Source organism: Ischnura elegans, chromosome 5 (genome assembly GCF_921293095.1).
Source record: "Ischnura elegans chromosome 5, ioIscEleg1.1, whole genome shotgun sequence".
NCBI classification, from domain to species: Eukaryota; Metazoa; Arthropoda; class Insecta; order Odonata; family Coenagrionidae; genus Ischnura; species Ischnura elegans.
This window is the reverse complement of record NC_060250.1, coordinates 60,697,856-60,719,709: the sequence shown is the minus strand read 5'-3', so window position 1 is coordinate 60,719,709 and position 21,854 is coordinate 60,697,856. Positions and strand designations below refer to the sequence as shown.

Here is a 21,854-nt window from a genome sequence, read left to right as displayed (position 1 = left end):
CTTGTTTTTAACTGTTTCGAATTTCGCGGGATAAAGATCTCTTTTGTAACAGTTTTTTCATGCAGGTGACGCGGTGACGCTCCAGAAGTCAGTGAAATACAAGCCGATGTGGAATTTAACGTTTTATATTGCAGAAATATTCCAAAAGCTATGTTTGGATCGACTGTATCAAAGCTGCAAATTCTGGTCGCAAGCCATCACCGGCAGACACATCAAATATTCCCATAAATACGCTAATCAAAAGTGCAACCAGACGCACAGGAAGCCAATGTAATTCAAGAGAGATTTTCTGTTTCTACTTTCTATTTCCTGCGAAGGTCGTGTGCTCAGTGTTGTATTGCTTCAGGTTTTAGATAAATGTAATGGATCAGCGAATGATTGTGTCTAAAAGTTAATGTTTTGATTGTGTAGAAGACTTCAAATGTGACTTAGTGTTAACATTTTTAACCACGAAGTTATTTGCTCATCCATGTAATACTTAAAGCTGTGTAATTGAAGAATGGCAGGAGTTTTTGATATCGAATTGCATGATGCAGAAAATGTTGATGCGGATGTCTCAGACGATGATGCTATTGATGTCGAAGAGGTATGGTATTCCTTAATCATTAAGTTAGAGCTTTTATAGTTTTTACGAATTTGTTCCCGATTTTGACGTAGATTTTCTTATCTCAAGTATTTCAATTTCGCACTAAATAGTCATATTTCTCCTTCAAGTTACTTTTTATTGTGTACATTCCACAGTTGTGTTCTGTTAAATTACAAATTCATTTTGGTCTGACGTGAAGGTTATTCATTGCTCGGTAGTGCTTGGCAATGCCTGCTACCAGATGGGAAGTCTTGAGCAACTTTGGATGGAATGATTTTTTTCGAAGTCGTCATTGATACTTAGATTCAGAACCATGAAATGAAATTTCTAAATGCTCTTATTTCTTTGACAGGGTGGTTATGATACTGATCCCAACGTCAATGCCATTATTGAGTGAGTGTCGATCATAATGATTGTCAATGATAAAACTATTATCGTTCCGTTTTATTTCCATGTTAAAACTTTTGAAGTAACATTTCGTTATCTGTTGGTTCAGGTCAGACGATGTAGAAACAGTTCAATTATGCGAGCAGAATGTGAATACTGGAAAAGAAAAGACTGGTCCTCAGGATTTTGAGTTAAGGAAGGTACTTGGGAAAGGAGGATATGGTAAAGTATTCCAAGTACGAAAGGTTACAGGGCAAGATGCGAATACGATATTTGCAATGAAAGTACTACGGAAAGCTTCTATTGTCCGAAACCAAAAAGACACTGCACATACTAAGGCTGAACGTAATATTCTAGAAGCAGTCAAGGTAATTTTAAAAGTTTAATTGAAGTCAACTATTTGTTACTTTGTCATTAATTGCTTTGTTAATTTGTCATTTTGTTCATTTATTGTCATTAATGCTTGTCAAATAATTCTATCTTACCAACCCACATAACATCAAATATCTCAGAGCGGTCTCGAAGGTTAATGTGAGTATTCGCATATGTGTCCGGAAAAATAATCTTCATTTGCATATTATTGTCTTCATATTTCCGAGCACATAAGTACGTGACTACTCTGATATATATCTGAGACGTCTACATGCTATTGAGATTATAAGGTCTCTGAGGTATTGGGTGTTATGTGGAAATGACTCATACGACCTTAGTTGAGTACAATTGATACACTATTTTTTGAGAATATCTTTTTTTCATTAAAATGATTTAATCATGATCTCATCTCTATTTCAATCTTTATAGCACCCTTTTATAGTCGATTTAATATATGCTTTCCAAACTGGTGGAAAATTATACCTGATTTTGGAGTATTTGAGTGGTGGAGAACTTTTTATGCATCTAGAGAGAGAAGGAATTTTTCTTGAAGATACGGCTTGGTAAGAAAATGCTTTGATTTGTAGATTTTTTGTGTGTAATTGACTTTAGTTTTGATTCTTTATCAACGTTCTGGTAATTTGTCTTAATGATATTGAAATTTTGGTTAAATCACGGCTGTTGATTGTAGAATTTTACAAATTTCATTTTTTATGTTGAATTTTATAGTTGTACATTTGCTGACTGAAAAATTGCGATGATGAACAAATTCATGTGATACACTTGGGTTCAAATTTACAGATCTTGCTCTTTTTTTCCTACCTATGAAATTAATTCTCTCCTATTTATTATGGTATTCTTATGGGCGATAGCTTTAATGGCCAGTTATCTCACTTTTCTTTAGCTTGTGAATTTATTTATTTAGAAGATCACTGATCAGTTTGGTGTATTGCCATTATGAGTTTATTAACAGAGTCAGTTATCGTAACATGTCCATCTGTCTCTTCAATGCTGTTTGGGAGAGGATGGCATTCTAGATGGCTATCACAACAGTGGTATTTACTGATGATTTATTGGAAAAAATATTGTTTAAAGCGATGTCAATGTTCCTAAAGAAGTTTTTTATGATAAATAGAGAACATGTCATTTCACGAAAATTCCAAAATATGCTATTCTATCTTCTTTATCGACTAACTAGAGAAAAATTTGACTTTTTATTCCATATTTACTGGGAGTTTTATTTGAAAATCAAGATTTTTACTTAGCTACTTGTGCTAGCGCAGGAATCGTATAAATTTCTTAACTAGGGTAATCATTTTCCCAGGAAAAACCTTATGTCAACTTTTTCATTTTCAAAATAACCATGGTAAAAGTATGGCATAGCCACATCTACTGCTTTTTATATTATTAGAAAAAATTCTGTAATTGAAGTAGTATTAATTTGATTGAAAATGGGCCTAGATTTGGCTTGTAGAGTTAACATATGCATTGGTTTCAAATAGATATCATTCTACCATGGATTGATTAAGTTGGTCTCATAATTTGGTCAAAATTTCTGCATGGTGTATATTCAGCCCAAACTAGGTTAATATCTGAAGACTTGAAGCCACAAAAATGTGTGATTTGTGGACATTTTGATTTTTTTTTCTCGCTGAAAGACTTAACGTGAATCATATAAATTTCTTGTAACAACAACTCTTTACTCTATTGTTTTGGAGCTCTGACTTTTGTTGCATTTAAAGTAAAGACTCATTTACTGCCATTTCCTATGGTTTTAAAAATTTAATTTAAAAAAATTTTGCAACTTTTGTCAGATAATCCATCTCAGAATGACATTGTAATTTTAAAATCTAAACATATCTACTTAATTATTCCAAGTATAAATTTTTGACAGTTCGTAAATGTGATTTTAAAAATATTTACACTTATATTTTTCTCTCATGTGGTACTACAGCTCTCCCTTTAGGTAAACGCAGTAGGTTTAAAATACAAGTTTCTTCATCATAGTGAACATCCTATTTTATTCGACATTATCATTTTCCTTTTTCTAGTACTTTAAGGCTACATTATATACAATGGCTTGCTTATGTGGATCGTTTACTTAACAAGTATTCCATCCCTTGTCCCTCTCTTCTTCCAAAAACCAAATTGGTTTTGTGACTATCTTCCTTTTCTTTTGCATTTGATCCATATTCATATTATCTGAGTGAGGATTGTGGAGACTTATAGCCTTTGTAGACTTTTGTGATTGTGGGCCTTTGTGATTCTAGGCTCAGGGTTCAGTGCTGCGCATATATGTCCGCCCTTGCCTTTTTCTGTATGGTCATCATCTCATGATATTTACAATGAAAAAAATTTAAGCACATCTTAATTTATATAGCCTGTCTGTGATTATTGAATGTCCATTTATTAATATTAGGTCCAAAATTATGTTTCCCGCTAACTAATGAATGACTTTTAAAAGTAACTTTTTTTTTCTTTTTCAGTTTTTACCTTTCTGAAATAATTTTAGCATTAGAGCATTTACACATACAAGGCATAATTTATAGGTAAGTAAATGATTGAAATAATTTTAAGTTGATCGAGTAATTTCGTTAAAAAAAATAATCACATAATTTTTGCCATGCTAATTGTAGAGACTTGAAGCCTGAAAACATTTTGCTTGATGCACAAGGTCATGTGAAACTCACTGACTTTGGTCTTTGTAAGGAGCATATACAGGAAGGAATAGTGACCCATACATTTTGTGGCACTATTGAATACATGTGAGTATTTTTAGCATGGAAGTTGGCCTTTGCTACTACTTGTACTAAAAAACTGGTGTAAGTAATACTGATTTCATTTGCATGTTTTCTATTAGGGCTCCTGAAATACTCACAAGAAGTGGCCATGGCAAAGCTGTGGATTGGTGGTCATTAGGTGCCTTGATGTTTGACATGTTAACTGGTGCTGTAAGTATTAAATATATATTGCAAAGTGGGATATTAATTTTTGGGAGTTAACTCTGCGGATTTCATCACTTCACAACTATTAATTTCACCAAGATCCTCATTTGGGATGTATGGATTCAGGATCTTAAGAATTCTGGCTCTACGATTTTAAACTCAATATTTAGGATGTATTAATCTGGCTGAAGAGTGCATTCAGTACCATACAGGATGTCAGCAGGTCTCCGAAAAAATTTAATTAATGAATTTCTGTTTAAGGTTTAGAACTTAAGATATGTATGAGGGGGTGAGAAGCCAAGGGGAACAAGTAATTTTATAAACAGAGGTACTAAGTACAGAAATTACGTAAAGAAAACAAACAAAATCAACGAGATATTTAGTAGTGCGTTTGAATTTCCAGTCGATATCGGCACAGAACAGAGACTCACTCATATCCCTTGGCCACCAAGTTTTTGTATATTTCTTCTATCAATTTCTGTACCTAAGTCTGTTTGGGAAAAATCACTTGTACCCCTTGGCTTCTCACCATCTCATATATTTTAGGCATCCTCATTTTAATTGTGGGAGCATGGTGGCCGAGTGGGTAGAGCGTGGGCTACTGATCAGAGGCTCCCTTGTTCAAATCTGGTTGAAGCCTTGGGTCACATATGAACAAAAACCCTAGAAAGTGCGGGGTGGCTCAGGGAAATGAAGTTGCCCCCCTATCCTGAATGATTGATATCACATGCCTATGGCTAGGTATGGGATGAGCTCTACCCTTACCTGTTTTAGTCAACCTTTGGTTTGAACCACTGATTTAGTATTTTATCAGTAAAATCATTGCAAGGACAAGGTAAAGATACTGAACAGACATACCCCAGAAAAGAGGGCTATGCCCAAGGTTCTCATACCTGTAGTCTAGGGTACATTGACCTCGAATCTGGCCGGTTTATCTTAGCACCTTTCAATGGGAGTAGTACAGCTATTAGGAAATACAATTTGGCTGACATTTAATTGCTACCTACCTGCAAAAAAGAATGTGAGTCAGTTTGAAGTCTGAAATGAAATTTATGTTAACTTTGGTGGCCTCTTTGCTGGAAGACCTTAAAAAATTTAACCCTAAGTATTGGAATGATCTGGCAGGACCTTGAAAATTCGAAAGAATGTCCATTGCTGGGTTGACATTTGTCAAAGTGGAGAATGCTTTAGAAGATTTTGAGGCTCAGCCTGGTTAAGATGTTTTGAATAAGGGTTTTGTTTTTCCCTGTTCAATGCAGGGAAGTAAGGATATTGACATTAGTTTCATTGTTCTGGTTATAAATTTTGCCATGCACTTTGCACACAACTCCCTACATTGCCGTGGATAGTTACAAACTATTTGACTTCGTAAGGTGGAGACGATATCATTCAAAGGGATTGGATAGCCACTTCATAAATTAATAAGATAATTTATATACGTAATATATATATATATATAATAATTTATATATAAGGTTTTATAGATCAGTGGCTCTTATACACTGCTTCCCCTTGTATAATTAGGACCAGGATAATACTTATTAAAATGGTGTCACTTCGTTAATTAGATTTTCGTCAATAGGAGGTTCTACTGCATATAGATGACATCAGGGCAAATTGTCAAAAAATAGTCATAACTATAGCAGCTTTGTTAATATTTTAACATTAACATTTATCATAACTGATGCCTCTTTTGCTAAAATATGGTCTCACTGACTAATAGATGAATTATAATTTTGCTATTTTTTGTTCGAAATCCCAAAACTTAAGAGGTAAAAATTGTTAACGAATATATTAATCAATTAGCAAATAAAAAATGTCTGATATCAATGTGGGTTTGCAACTTTTGCCAGCTAAAACAATACACACTAAGAGGGAATGGCAAAGCAGGCCACCCATATGGGCAACCTTGCTTAAGTGGCCTTGAACTCAGTGGTTGTTCTTGAAACTAACCATTGTATCTCAGAGAAAATATCTCATCTGTTCCAAGTTCATCCTCACCTAGGACTGAAGCATGTCTTACATTGCCTTGTATCATTGTTTGTTTAATGTAATGAAATCAAGAAATAATTGGACCATCAGTTGTTACTAGTTTCAAGTAAACAAACAAACTTGAAAGCTGCCCTGCACTCGTATCTTTCAATGTTGTAGCCAAGTGCTGACATGAGAGAGGTCTCTCAGCCTAGGTTTATTCCAATAAAAATCACAGAGCTCTTTTTGATGAACTATATTGAGTAGGGTGGAGTCAGGGGTGGTCTTGCCAGGTCGGCTAGTCGACAATCGCTGAGGGCCTCAAGCTCAGGGGTCCCCAAATTGCTCGCATCTATCGTGGAGCATATATGAAAGGTTTAATAAAAAAGAGTCAGATTAATTGGATCAAATTTTTTTAAGCTTTAAAATTCTGCATTTTTATTAGTTGCTTTAAACATACTCATGTAAAAAGATTTTATAAAAAATAAAGGTGTCAGAATATAAAAGAGAACCTGATGCTTTTTTTGAAAGGAGAATTCAAAAAGGTTATTTTAGAGATTTTTTTCGATGCCAGTGCAGTACATATTAAGGAACAGTTTTTCCTTCTAATTGAACAATTTAATTTTACTAAATAGAAAATAGAAGCATAATAAATTATTACATTATATAAGCTGTGAAATTCTCAGTTTTTATAGAATATTTTCTCACAAAATTGCCATTTTTATTATTTTTTCTGGTTTTTAAGAGCCATAATAGTGTCAAAATCTATTTCCCATCTTGAAATTTCTCAAAATATTGGGTGGTGTAATAAAGATCATATTTCAAAGTTGCCACATTATGAGAAAGTTAAGTCAGGTGAAAACAAAGAAGAATTCAAATCTAATACATAATATTTTCCATTCACACAAAGCGTCTGAATATTAGAAAAATTTCACTTTTCCATTCTATAGAAACAATAATTTCAACTTTTTCGTGCCACCCTTATGTTCAATTAGAATAACTTGATTTGTAATTTCGTTTTGTGGAGAAATTAATGGTCTAATTACTTCTACATATTACATCTGTTCAGCTCTTGTCATTGGTAAAGTGTATTCAATCACATGGCCCAATTTTCATTATTGCTCCTAACTTTTGCTGCTTAAATTTTGTGTCCGAATTGTACGCCATGATCAATTTCTAATTTTTTTCCAGCCACCATTCACAGCTGAAAATAGGAAGAAAACAATTGAAAAAATACTAAAAGGAAGACTGACATTTCCTCCTTACCTTACTATGGATGCAAAGGATTTAATCCGGAGGCTACTTAGAGTGAGTTCTTTCACATTTGATGATTATTTTATTTTGTCTGTGTGTTGGAAGCAGGTCTAGATTAAAAGACTCAAATTAAAAATTTCAGCGCCAGGTAAACCTGAGGATAGGATCCGGCCCTAATGATGCTGAGGCAATAAAAACTCATTGCTTCTTCAAGCATATTAATTGGGCAGATGTCTTGGCTAGGAAGCTTGAGCCTCCATTCAAGCCATGCTTGGTAATTTCTACAATACTTGACATTTTATCCACCATTTTAGCTGTAACTATCAATGCAATTAAACCCTGTTTTATTATTCCAGGCTGGTGAAGATGACGTCTCACAATTTGACACCAAATTCACTAGGCAAACTCCTATTGATTCACCTGATGAGTCAACCCTTAGTGAAAGTGCAAATTTAGTTTTTCAGGTAAGTGTGTAAGGAGATAGGAGTTCAGCAGTGAGTGATAAGAATCTGACAACCTACTTAATTGCTCAAGTCCCTGTGCGTCGTTAAAGTTATATCTTAAACTTATTAAAATAATAATTTTTTTATTGTTGACTGACTCTCAGCTAACCTTAAAGCCAATGAATGAAACCGCCAGTTTCTAGATGGTGGGTCAATTTATATAAACAAAGCATAGCCCTGGTATGTTATTTTACTTGTCAAATTCATACAAAAAAGTGGTTGCATTCTAAGGGGCTTTGGTTTCCACTTGTGTAAGCTAGGCTATTTGAATGATACCATAATATTTATAGAGGCCATTACTTGGCAATGGGGGCCACCAACAATTATGCCTCTCATCAACCGCTGGAGAGGGCAGCCACTGTTCTTTGTATGACAGAAAGTGGAGATCACTGTGTTTAGTGCAGTAACACTCATTTCACAGCAGGCAATAATGCCAATATTTACTTTTGACAGCTGTAGCACTGCGATACAGAAGGGTTGTGGATACTACATACCATGTTTTTATTCAGGGGAGTCGCAGTTGTTCAACTGTTTTACTCCAGCACTGTCACTAATAAATCTGTGTTTTTGTTAGAGAAGGCAGGTAAATTGATGAAATGCAATAGAGCTGTCAGATCGGAGGAAGTACTGCTGAAATACTGAAAGCAACTGTATCAGTTGGAATGCATTGGCTTTGTATACATATCAAATAGGGCAAGAGTTCCATGGATTTAAGGAAAGATAATGTATTAATCCCGAATAAAAAGGATACCGGAAACTTAAAATTATTGCAGTATTAGTCGTATAAATGTATGTGTGAAGTTAGTGGAAAGACCATAAGTACTGAACAATAATGAATCACAAATATAAGAGATGATGAGTGAAGATCAACGTGTTGTCAGGTCAGGTAGGCTGTATTTACTGAAAGTCATTAATGGAAAAGAATTATAATTATTGATTAATAATATATCTTGACAGATTTAAAGCCAAGCACTCAGTTTTATGAACATCTATTTGAAAAAACTTCAAAGTTGTTGATTTATAGACATAAACTGGATTAAAGATATGTACATAGTGCATAAATGTGGAGTAAACCCCAGTTCTGGGGGTACCGATTGTTTATGCTAATAACTTTTCTACCGTTTGTGGCATAACTTAATAAGTCAACAAGAAAAATGTAAATTATGTATGTATCCGCTCAAAGCAAAGATTGCCTATGCATTGCTCGAAGTAACTTATACGGCCATTTACTACCAGAAATATTGTATCTAATCAGCTTCAGAGTGTGAGAATTTCACTAAGCTTTGAGCATATTATTTTCCTAACAAGGAGTCATTACTTAAGTGATAATTTGGGTCCATCTTTGAGAAGGAGCAAGTTAGGCTCATTTCACTTAAGTTTTACTTAGATTGATAGGAAAGGGATAGGATAATTAAGTCAAATAAGTTATAAAAACTTTTGTGGAAAGATGTTTAAACTGAAAAGTGGGTAAAATTTCTTGAAAGTAGGATTAATGTATGTCAACCCATGCTATTATCTATATTTGTGGTACAGCTACGGAACCACATCACTTGTATCAGCTCTGTTGATATCAGAGGGATATTCTATATGAATATTTGCTAGCTGGTTTTCTCTATTTGTCATCATTAAATATTTACCATGAAAAGTTAACCAATGAAGAAAAATAAGGGGGACCACAGCTTATCACAAAATCTATAAAACTAGTTATTCATCTCTACTCCGGAGTTATATCCGCGTGGCTATATCCGAACTTTCCGCCCCAGAAACTAGTCCAAGAGCAGCCGAAATGCCGAAGGGTTTCGGAAAATGACTTTCTGTTTCTCGGAATCGGAAAGTGACGTGCCAACTGGTAAGTTATGGAATATTTTTTACTGCAAAATCGGTGCTGCAGAAGCTGGTAAGAAGTCGCAAGTAATTTGCAATACTGGCACGATATGTGTACCAAAAATTATGGGAAATGGACGGAGTTAGGAATCAAATAAAGTTGCAGGCGAAACAAGTTGAAAGCATTAATGCCTAGTGAGGCATTATTGCTTTTCAACAGTGCAGTAAATTTTGCATAGTGGATAACATAAAAGCGCTTCCAAGTGATGGAAACAGAAAGTTAGATTCTGAAAATTCAAAAACGAGGAGACATAGTTAATAAAACACTGACTTGCAATTTTCCACAAAAATATTTTTGTGGAAAATTGCAAGTCAGTGTTTCATTATGAATCAATTCCACTCCATCTCGCTTGATTCCTCGAATTTTATGGAGACATAGTTACTTGATAAGGCTCCTTAACAGTGTATAAGTTGCTCCTTATCATTAACACTTTGAGTGCCGGCTGCTAAATTTTAAGCCCTACTGAAAAATCCAGCCATTTTTACTATATTCGTAAATTTTTTTGAAACATTAGCATCAAAAATATGTATATTTATATCGATGTGCATTTCAATAAAAATGGACTTTGCTCATCTTTATGAATGAGTTGAATAACATTTATTGCTAATTTTTAAATATATAATTTAACAATGAAAACCTACTGTTTTTGAAAAATAAAAAAGTTGCAACATATGATGTACCGCCATAACATGCACAATAATTTTTTTAATACGCTCAATTTGAACTATTTAAAGCATGGAAATCATAAAAAAAGCATTGTTCCAAGCAAAGCATTAAAAATCCTGGATGACAAAAAGGGTCAATGCACCCTCAACGAACCATTGGCCCAAAGAATTTTCACACTAAGTGGCCTGAGATGAGGATGCCGGTAACTACAGAGGACTTTTCATCCTCAAGACGTAAAGTGAACTCTTTTTCCATCGAGCAGTTGATTTTTGAAAAAACAACCACTAAGCAGTAAACTGGAAAAGTACCACGGGCGAAATATTACGGCTTCTTGCATGCAAAGCCAATTAAATGGAAAGACGTAATATTACGTCCATGGCATGCAAAGTGTTAACATGTTCCACCAAAGTCCTTGGAGCCCTCTGCCTTATTCCATGTTGATCCACAAAATATAGTGACTGGTTTTTTTTCCAGGGTTTCACATATGTCGCTCCCTCAGTGCTGGAAGAGATATACAAGCCCCCACGAGTGGTCAAGGCCCGCTCTCCACGCAAGGGTCCCCTTTCGTCACGGAACCCTTTTAGTCCACGCCATCATGCCTCGCCACACAGCCACCACCCATCTCCTGCTGCCCTTGCCGCCTTTGGATTTGCCACTCGCCAGGACGGTCACCTGGTGGCGCCTATTGTGGCGTCTGGAAACATGCCGTCTGCGTCTGCCCATGGTGACCCCTCTGAGGAGATGGTTGTTGACATGGGTCACATGCATGCATAGTCACTGTCAGTGACATGACTGCCCCTCTTATTTATTTTTTTTTGCGAACAAGATGGATTTTCTGGTCACACAACTAAAAAAAATTACACTTTGGAGTTGCAACTATTCTTTCCTCCACGAATTATGATTTTGTCCTATGTGAGGGTCAAAGGAGCTCAGGAGCACATTTTAGTTCCATTTCCACAAATTCAAAATCCTGTGCTTTAAGGGCCTTTTGATAATTTTTTCCCAAGGGATGAGCAAATGTTTGGAGGATGGGCGACCATGTCCCATCGATGTGGCCTGATCGGTAGAGGATTGTGACTGACTGACATAAATCCTTGAGTTGTTGGATGTTCTCCTCCTGGGTGAAATCGTGTTGAGGTTGATGGCCTAACTCAACGGTGCTACCAAATTAGCAGGGACAACACACACGTTTGTATATCCTACCTCTTAGAGAAATTAATCTCTCTTTCTTCTTTGTTTCTTAAAGGATCAGTTGACTATATTGTCCTCTGGTATTTTCAATTGCCGAAATTGGTGTGCTTCATTTGAATCGAGCTGGTTTGCTTCTCTGCTTTCTTTAGTCCCATGTTTAGTAGATTATGCTGAAATTTTTGTTTGTATGGGGTTATGAGTTAAAGTCATCATTGAAAGATAAATTACGTATCTGTATAATGTGACTATATTCATGTTTTAGCATAAATACCACAAATATCTTCAATGGATCTGCTGTAAGATTTGGCATATCAAGTAAATTTTGCGGACTGTTGACTGGATAGCTCTTGTAGATTGTTCACTCCTTCTGTGTATCTTTATTGCAAATAGTATATGTGTAATGTGGGTGATCGGCTTACATAGTGTGTTTGTGCATAAGTGGTTTTGTGTGAATGTTTAGAGAGAAGAGAATGTTATATTTTGCTAGCCTTCTGGTTGAGTACGTGTGCAAGATAATACACCAATCCTTAATTATATGGCAATTGTGGTTAATAAACAGAGCTAACGTTACTACTAATACCAATCCTGTGTGTGAAGCAGTTTCTTTTTTGTGTGACTATTCAGAACCAATTGACTTATGGGGGAGTCAGCAAGAATTGTGAGCAAGTGTGCATGTTTGCCTATGTGTGTTTGTCTGTGTGGCATGATTCTTTTTGCTCACCCATGGCTGGGGCATTTGTCGCCCTGCTGAGGGAGTTTTGTTCGCCTTCATAGCCAGGAAGAAGGCGGCCTTGCCTCTGTGCCGCTCTTTTATGCGCTAATAAATAATATAAATAATGATGCTGTAAGTGGAAGGTTATCACTTGGACTTAGACCTCCCGGTGTCACTTTCACAAAGGAGAAATTGAGCCTTCTTAACAAGCTGTCTTCTCTTTGTGTAATCTCCCAGCCTTGGTTAACTTCTCTCCCAGAATCCTTCTTGTGGAGAAACCAGTGTGTATATAGCTACTACCATGTTCATGCGTGCATAAGAGAGTCTTATGGTAATTAAGTAGTTATTTAATCATTGAGTCGGTCGAGAGAAAGTGAATTTCAGGTCTGTTTTGCACACATGTTGTGCAGTGGCCACCATTATTTTCAGCTAGTCTGCTGTTGCCAAAAAAGTTCACTTTTTTGGCATTTTGATTGCCAAATGATTGAGTGGCCGTTACTTTTTTTACTGCGTGCCTATTGTGTCTTGTTTGGGATGAACTTAATGACCGATCATAAGTGCACACAGTAGTGCCATTCTTCATTTTAGTAAAAAAGTTGGAATACTTTAGGTTAATTATTTATTCTAGTAATTCTTTTTAAGAAGACAATGTTATTTCTTTGGGTCTTTTGGAAATTTTTATTATTTTTTCCTATCAAGATTTGATGCATATTTAAACCAAGTCTTTTGAATGAATTAGGAGTTGATTTATCAATATAAATATTGGATAGCAAATAATTATTATGATACTGTCTATGACATGGAAAATGAAATAGTGGGTTTATTAGTTACAATTTGGGAATAATCATGAGAATGAGTTTAAAGAATTTGGATTTCATTTATTCTATTATTTTATTTTTGTGGTCTGTTTTGTTCCTTTATCCAGAATATCATGAACTGATTGATTTCTTTAAGATACAGAATTGTTGACTAATTTTATATGTAAACTTTTGGCCATTGATTTTTTACCTGTAAGAGTCATTATCATTTCCAAGCACTCTTTCGCAAAGGAAATGATTTGCTCTATTTTTTTTATCGACTTCGAAATAGTTGTGGGCCAATCCCCTGACTCTAAAATAGTCTTGGGAGCACGGCTGTTATTTTTCATTCTGGATTGCAGAGGGATAAAATTATTGCAAGACTGTTTCTACCTCATTGCGAAGCTGCTAAGGTCACCATTTTGCTGTAATGATTTTTTTTACCAGTAAATTTTTCCCAGTACTCATTGTGTATTAGATAAATCTGTCCATTGGTTGAATGGAATAGGAAATAAAGCTATCTTAGCCAAGGTTGTGACCTGGTGTATGTCAGTGATGGGGTATTCAATAGGGATGGTTTGACCGTACTTTTTCATAAAAGAGCAGTTAATTTTTTTGCCATAGCTGTTCTTTGATAACAAATTGAAATTGTTTATAAATATAATAAAACCAAAAATATGGAAATTTAGTCCCTCAGAGGTTCCCCATGTTGTTGAATTATCTTATCCAATTGTCTGTTCAATGTCCATGCTCATGAATAATATTTTTTTGTATAGGTTTTCTATGCATAAAATTGCAAAGCAGAAAAATGAGTGAATGGTTTTAATTCTGAAAGTGAAAAATTAAATGATGGCATGCATTGTGATATGTAAGTTAAAAATGCAACTAAGTGCCAATCTTGAAAGCTGTCTAATTTTGTAAGAGTGCTATGTTCTGCCTTGATTTTGATGTATAAAAACACTTTTAAGGGGACTAAACTTATCATGAATGTGAACATTTGATATACTATCTTTTCTGTTCACTGAGTAACAGAAAACTGTAATATAGTTAGCTAGTCGGTTGGCTGGGTAAACTGATTTTTGGAAGTCCGGCTCCCAGCAGGTGGCTTAATGTTCCAAGCTTCACCTTTGGACACTTTGACTTAATGTTGTTGCAATTGCATCTCATCAAGCCCATGTCAGCTTCCTTTGGCTTGATTGAATAAGAGTATATTTCGCTCATGTAAGATGCCCTAACAATAACTGATATGACCCTACTGCCATTGTAAGACAGTTGTGTATACATTTTTATAGAGGTGAGAGTAAAATTTGTATTTCCACATCATTTCACATCCGTGTGCAAAATTTAGTCTTCATGAAACAATCTCTTTTTTGTTACAATTTGATGGGATGGATTGGAAATTAATGTAAAAGAAATCACTTTTGGGAGTATTGAAGTATTTTTTCAACTTTCTAATCACAAGTCTGAGAGAAGTAGAGTTTTTAAATTGTATTGTTTACCCACAAAGTGAAAACTTAAGGGACCTGGTTTACATCAAGGTTTGAAATTGTCTGTACCTATTTTAATGTCATCAAGTAAGCTTGAGACTAGGATAAAGGAAAGTAGATATGTATATGCAAATACATATTTGTGAACAACCATTCTTATCACTCATCTGTTTGGAAGTTTCTCCACCTGATGGTCTGCATTGCTTAAGCTAGTTACCTTCAACTTACTTAATAAATCAAATTGAAATGTAATTTTGGTCCATGCAGGTGAGATTGAATGTTAAAAGACATGATTCCCGCAGCAATTGATCCCTATCAAGTTTCAACTGAAATGAAAAATGATGTGCAATAATAGGCTACATATTCATATTTGTTGAAAAGTGAAGATATTTACTCGGTCATTATGGTGCCCTTATTCCCCTCCATGTTTTTCCTGAGGTTGAGAGTGGAGTGTGACTTTCCTATTGCTTATCCCTAACTTATATTCGGTTTTCATACCTATCTTCAAAATAGTACAGCTTTGATGTGGGTTTAAATATCTCTAAGGGTTAATCAGGCATATAAACTGCTTGCCCAACCTATAATATAATTGATAACGTTCTGGAGATTTTCATTTTGGCAAGTTTCATTCTTGATACTTACATGTATGTCTTTGGCATTCGCACAAAATATATTTCATTACTATCTACTGCTTTTGATTTCCCGTTATTTGCCTGGACCCCCTGCAGATTTTTAATTTGTAGGTTTCTCAGTGTAGTTCCTAGTCCCTACAATATAAAATATGCTCAACTATGGATGAGAAAGTATCGAATTTCTCGAGATAAAAGAGGACTCATGTCATTTTTTTTGCTGACTTGTAAATATTTGTAAAAAATTTAACATGCGCTTATTTTGTAGGCCTTGTTTTTTTTATTGAAATTCATGTTGCATTTTGAAAATGCTTAGAAGGTGAACATTCACGGGTTCAGTGTATTTGGAGTTTATGGCAAACAATTGAAGCCAGCAATGAGGGACCACATCTATACAGCCCCTTGATCAATGAGTACGATGGTTAAAAATTGTTGGAAAAACATTCATTATGGCCAGATATGCTCATGGTAGCTATTGCAGTTTTCTTCGCCAGATCTAACAAGTGGGTATATTAGCTCTTGCAAGGCTATGTCTTCTCTGCAGATTTGTATTACGTTTGTATGAGAAAGATCCAAGAAGACAGTGGTCAATCTTCATATATAAGCTATGCAATAATATAAAGGAATGAAAGCATTTAATGTATGCATTATCATAATGAACACCATTTATAGTGTTAGTTGAAAATTGTAGTAGAGTTTGAAAAGAATTAGAGTATACAATTGTGTCTTTCATTATGTTAATTTCAGTTCAAGCAAGTTTGTTGAAGTATATTATTTGGCCTTTTGTAATGCTGATTTATTATAAATAAACATGTGATAATTCTATTTTAACAAGTTCTAATGAAATCATTCCATTTGAGTTTCGTATTTAAATAATTATCCAAGTTGTTTTTAATTTCATACTGTGATTGCTTGGGCTAAAACCTTTAAATTCCTGCCGAAGATTTTTGCTGATGATAAGGTTACAATTATTAGCCACTAGTATTTCTAGCACACACTGGGAAGCTGAGGTAACACAGTCTATGAATCTCTGGTTATCACTCTTTGGGAGTCGAGTGATCCATTTTCAACCCACTTATGAAAGATTTGTTACTGGGAAGCTTGACATTATTAGAGTCCATTTAGTCTGTCAGTCTCATTAGTCTCTTGTGATTGCAGTGTTTATCATCATCATTGATTCTTATGTTATTCTGTGTTTCGTTCTCATGTTATTCTTCTTCATCATTTTTCAGTACTGCCATGACCCAGTGTTAAGTCCTGTGGGTATACTTGTGCCATCTGTATTGATATATGATGCACAAATTTGTCTGCTAATATTTGGTAGCTAAAATCTCTCCCTGAAAATTATTAGCAATTGGAAGCAAAGAATCTATTTACTGGCCTGTGCGTGGTAGGGTTTAGCGGTACTGACATTTGAGTCTCTGTCTTACAGGTGACTGTTACTTGCCTGTTATCTGTGATTCTTAACTGAGATTTCATTCGTGAGTAACAGTCACATTTGAGGAAAATTCAATGTATAGTGTTGTAAGACCCCCGATGCTCGAAGGGGTGCCGCTGATCAATTGGCAGGGATTTTTGGAAGGAAACTCATAGACTCAGCAGGGATGACTTTATTCACCCATTTACATTATTCACCATCACACGTCTGACTCCGCGACGTCCGCCTCCCAATGGCCCCCTCCGCTGACCTCCCCTCCTCCCCCATCCTCAGCCATCGTCTTTTTCTTTCACCCAGCTCTGCAGTTTCCCACGGGAGGATGGAATATGGTCACAGGAAATGAGAGAGTAAAGCGACCCGACTCTTCGCAGAGACAAACTCATGACTCTGGAAGGAATATGAAGGAGAGTGTAGGTGATGGGTTGGGGGCGTGGAAACGATGGGAACGGAAGTTGAGTCTGCTGTTTGTCTCTTACAGTGTGACAGATGTTTCAGATCTTGGAAAAACAAAGCATCACTTGAAGCATTTGAAATTTTGCTATTTGCATTTGTTGGCATAGCAGTCGTCTGTTTTCTCATTTTGATTTACAATCACCATCGTTACTTTTGGTCATGATTTTCTTTTTCAGTTTTACGAAGCACGATATAGGGGTCGTTGCATCAGGGGAGCAGCTAGGAATAGGGAACTTGCATATATTTCAGATATAATCAATAGCCCCAAAATTATTTAAAAATATATGTTTGCATACCTCGGTGAAAGTTTTTTAATTATTTTATGACGTGGTTTGCGATATTCAATGCATCAAAGATCACGAGAATTTTCAAATGCAAGTGAGAAGCGAAAACGCCCGATGATTGGCTAGTAGAAAAGTGACGTCATAGTTCAGTACGAGGAGGCGCGGCGGCACGGCCATAGTACTTTAATTGAATACATGCGACGGCGAGGTTATGATTCGTTTATTGAAGTGCAGACGTATCGGAGTTGTTCATTGTGACTTCAGGGCTATTATTTGATCTGTTTCTCCTCCATTGAAAGCGATAGATTGCGTAAAGATGAAGGCATATGGTTATTCTTAGGCTGATCCTAGCAAGCTTCCTGTTACTGATTCCATCATGATAACAGGGTATTTTAGTGAAACTGTAGACTTCGTCGGCTCGGAAAGTCGATGCCGAGAAATGGAAAGGTAGCTGATGTGCATCTGTAATGTTTTATAGTTCATAACAAAGTGAGACTTGCGTATAATATTGGCGAAAGCGTATACTCATGTGAAATGTGTATTCTTTTGGCAGTCCGGTAGAGTCTTATGGTGAACTTATTTCCACCTCGAAGCTGTCGATGATACTTTCAACTTAAAAATACCTTGCCTGGAGGGCGACAGGAAGCTCTGAGGAAGCCAGACTATTAATGTTTCAATTTAGTAGCGATAATATAGACGAACTTCCAACACAATCTACCATCTTGTGACTAAAAACCCCGAAGCCACTTCCTATTCTGCAGAAAGAATCGGTCAATCGCCCTTCGATCAATATAATAAACACAACGTCTTCAGGTGTTAATAAGTAACTTTTGAAATAAAATACTTCCTAAATTCAGTGGCGGATACAGATGGGGGGCGCGCGCCCCTCCCTTGCGGGTCCGGCCGTATTGGCAAACATGGCAGAACCACGATTGTGACTTTTTTATATCATAAGATGGCATTGTCTTATATATGTGTATAATTACATTAATTAAAATTTTATTTTACTCTGCCTGTGACTTGATTATTTTTTATTGCGATATCGCGATAAAAAGTAAAGGCAACTCAATATATCTTTTGCGCCCCCCCTTGAGTGTTTTCTGTATCCGCCCCTGCCTAAATTAGCATTAAAATGTGCATGTTTTCCAAACAGAGTCTTTAATTCATTTTGGGAGCTTTTCTCACGATATATCAGAGACCTACTCTAAAGGCGAGCTCATAGTCATTGCGATCGGTTGTCACTTAAAAATTCCGTATCGGAAATCCTAGAGGGATGACCTTCGACGATGACCGTGATCACCTCCACTCTCACTATCACTGGAACCCGTGGTGAAAATATCATCCCAATCCAATTTCTATTTGGTTTTAACTGGGGAAAGAGCAACATAGAACTGCACATTCTTTGGGCAACTTTGGGTTTGACTTTCCCTCAAACACCCCATTTCCCCTGTGGTGCACATCAGGATCCAATCTTTATACGATGGCCTGACAACCTTTAAATGGACCCTTGGTTTATCCTGACAACCAACTAAATGGAAATTGCTGATCCACACGTCTTCCTCTATCTCCACAGTTTCCAAATCAAGGGCCGCGGAACATTCCTCTTGTGACTCAACTTTTTCTGAAAAGCAAGCAACGGCGTAGAATAAAATCAAAGAATGCTGCGATTAATTTTTTGTGACCACCTCTGGATTCCATTCTTTTTCCATCTACAACTTCCTTTATCTTTCGGGATAAACTATGGGACAAGATAATGTTTAAATATTTTCATTAATTTATAACAAAATATAAGTTCTAAAAATACCCAAAAGTCATTTTATTAATCCGCACTAATGAGTGTAAATTAATGTGAAAGATGATCATGATCCCATCATGCTGTAGACGTAGTAGTTTTCCCTAGGTTGAGTTGCAAAGTTCATGAAGTTGACAAAACGGCCAATTTTTCGGTGCGCGGAGTCATTTATTGCACTGGCCGTGTCTACATTTTTGAAATCTTTTGTAATAAAATAAATCAGAATTTAGGATAAAATTTCCTTTAAAATGACGAATAGTTCATTATTATAGCATGCAGTGAAGCCAGGATATAAATTTGCAAAGTACAGCGGCACATCATTTTGACGCCGAGAGTAGAAGAAAACGGTGTCTTCTTGGCTGGCACTCGAATGCATGAGGATCAACGTTGCTCAATATTTTCATATTTCCTCCCTTGATTTTAAACATCATGGTATTTTCTATGTCCTTCCGTAACTGAAATTGAACAAGTGCCTTAATAATTTGAGTCCATCGTAACGATCGAGAAACACCTATCTCGATTTTTGTTCGGAAGTTGAGTTTTTATTCTACGGCGGCCGAATTATCGAAAAATCTCAGTTTCAAGTTATTCAGTCAATGTAATATGGAAATATTATTTATATTAAAGTTATCTTCGCTCACATAGCACACGGGTTTATCATTCCGTTTATTATACTCTTATTTTTCCGTAACGCTCATTCCGACAGACGGCATGCATCGAGGCTTTTCTTCTAATTTCCTCCGTGGGAATGCAGACGAAAATTTTTTCTGGGGTGTTATTGCACAGAGGAACAATGCACCACTTGTAATTTTTCCTTATTTCACCCATGTTCTCCTTTAAACGCAACGTGGCTCTTCCAAACCTGCAGTTACTAGGCTTGGATCTTGGACTCGTACTGAACTATGACGTCACAGCCAAAGATTAGTGGGGGCGGTATTTTTTAGCCCGCGAAACTCGGGCGACTTTTGGGAGTCATTTTCTAGGGTATAAACTGAATTTTAAGCGGAAAAAAGTATGTTGCGGTACTAAGTGTTTACTGTAGTATATCAGCATACTGTTTATAAAAAGTATGCAATTTCCCTATTAAGACTGGGAAAGGATTAGGTGCAACTAATACCGGGGTTTATGGGGGTATGGAATATCCACCAGAATAAGCAGTGGACTTTTGAGATAAATGGTTCAAAATGGTGAGTTTTACTGCCTTCTGAGGGATATTTATTAATCCTTGCACTATTGTATTAGTAATATCAATCCAATTAAGTGAAATGGTTTAAACTTAAAAATTTCTCTGAGCTCTGGGGGGGTTTTATCCCTCAAAACTCCCCCCTCACTGTGTTGCATTATAGATTGGTTGTAGCTGTGGGTTTACATTTTTACTAGTAATGGTGCTGTGTTAGTGGTTAGCATTGTAATCAAGATTGCAGTGTTTTCATGTATTGAGTCAAAGATTGAGGCTGCTGCTTTTTAGTATGCGTAACACGATTACATAGATTTATCAGTCAACGTTATGAACAGTTATATTAATCCCTTCGTCCTCTTTTACGAATAAAGCGTCACCTACCTTCTGTTTGACTTCTTTTAAGACTCATACATCCTGGTCTTGACAATGATAAAAATTTCTCATCCTGTGCAATGACTCTCAGGTAATTTCCTTTTAAACTCTCATAACGTGAGAATTCAATGACTAACTAGAAAACTGAAGTATAATTGACAGAAAACAGAAAACTGGAAAATGATAAATGAATAAAAATTATTAGGAAAGAGTTATGTTCTAGAATCAATATTTAGCTACCGAAATTGAGGATTCAGTACTACACTCCCTGTTTAGCATAGGCTGTTTTTTTTCATGGCTACATCTCTTCTAATAATAATTTGGTCATTTTTTTAATTTATCGTATTTGATGGCCTGTAGATTTATGAGAAAAAAATAGTTAATATCACAATATTCAAATTGTATTTTTTAATCACCTATTTCACACTTTTAGATTTTTCAATGATGATATCATTTTTTGCGGTTAAATGAAAAGTAAAAATTTTCAAGTGCACGAAAATGCAGCGGCTAAGTATGAATGCTGGGAAAAGCCCATGTAATATCATTCTGGTTCCAACTGCCGCAATGTGAGACTACCTTGGTGCGAGCTATGAGCGCTGATATGATGCAGGCTGCTCGCAGGTAGCGCTTGGCTTAAGGATTATTAGTACCCTATCAAACGAAGGTAACTTTCCGACCATAGGCAAGTTTAATTCGTGATTATTAAGAGATGTTTCCCTGAGCTCTGTGCCACATGCATGCATTGGTCTCAGACGATGTAAAACTCCTGACTACTCTTATAGAATCTAGGTCCCTGTGACGTCGCGTGGAGTGGCATCACTTGAGTGCCAATCTGGCCTTTCTCAAATGAGGTTAGAATTGACCATTAACATTCATCTAAACTGGAATTTCTAAAACCAAATAATTTGTATATGTATTATGAATACACTAAAGTTGGGTAACAAATCGCA

At 35.9% G+C, this 21,854-nt stretch overlaps 1 protein-coding gene across 1 annotated transcript; it reads left to right on the top strand.

Moving 5' to 3' along the window:
* Nucleotides 1-274: 274 nt before the first annotated feature.
* Nucleotides 275-16,216, top strand: LOC124158966 (ribosomal protein S6 kinase beta-1). Its single transcript, XM_046534409.1, has 11 exons — nucleotides 275-586; nucleotides 939-979; nucleotides 1,083-1,341; nucleotides 1,775-1,908; nucleotides 3,832-3,894; nucleotides 3,982-4,110; nucleotides 4,206-4,296; nucleotides 7,453-7,569; nucleotides 7,658-7,789; nucleotides 7,872-7,979; nucleotides 11,044-16,216. Exons 1-11 carry the CDS (start codon nucleotides 500-502, stop codon nucleotides 11,341-11,343), a joined length of 1,461 nt encoding a protein of 486 aa, XP_046390365.1. The 5' UTR covers nucleotides 275-499; the 3' UTR covers nucleotides 11,344-16,216.
* Nucleotides 16,217-21,854: the final 5,638 nt, after the last annotated feature.

Excerpts from the sequence above, each read along its gene's own strand:
- LOC124158966 (XM_046534409.1), top strand. The coding sequence starts at position 500 with ATGGCAGGAGTTTTTGATATCGAATTGCATGATGCAGAAAATGTTGAT. Across the intron at positions 3,895-3,981 it reads ATACAAGGCATAATTTATAG|AGACTTGAAGCCTGAAAACA; the intron begins GTAAGTAAATGA and ends TGCTAATTGTAG. Across the intron at positions 4,297-7,452 it reads TTGACATGTTAACTGGTGCT|CCACCATTCACAGCTGAAAA; the intron begins GTAAGTATTAAA and ends ATTTTTTTCCAG.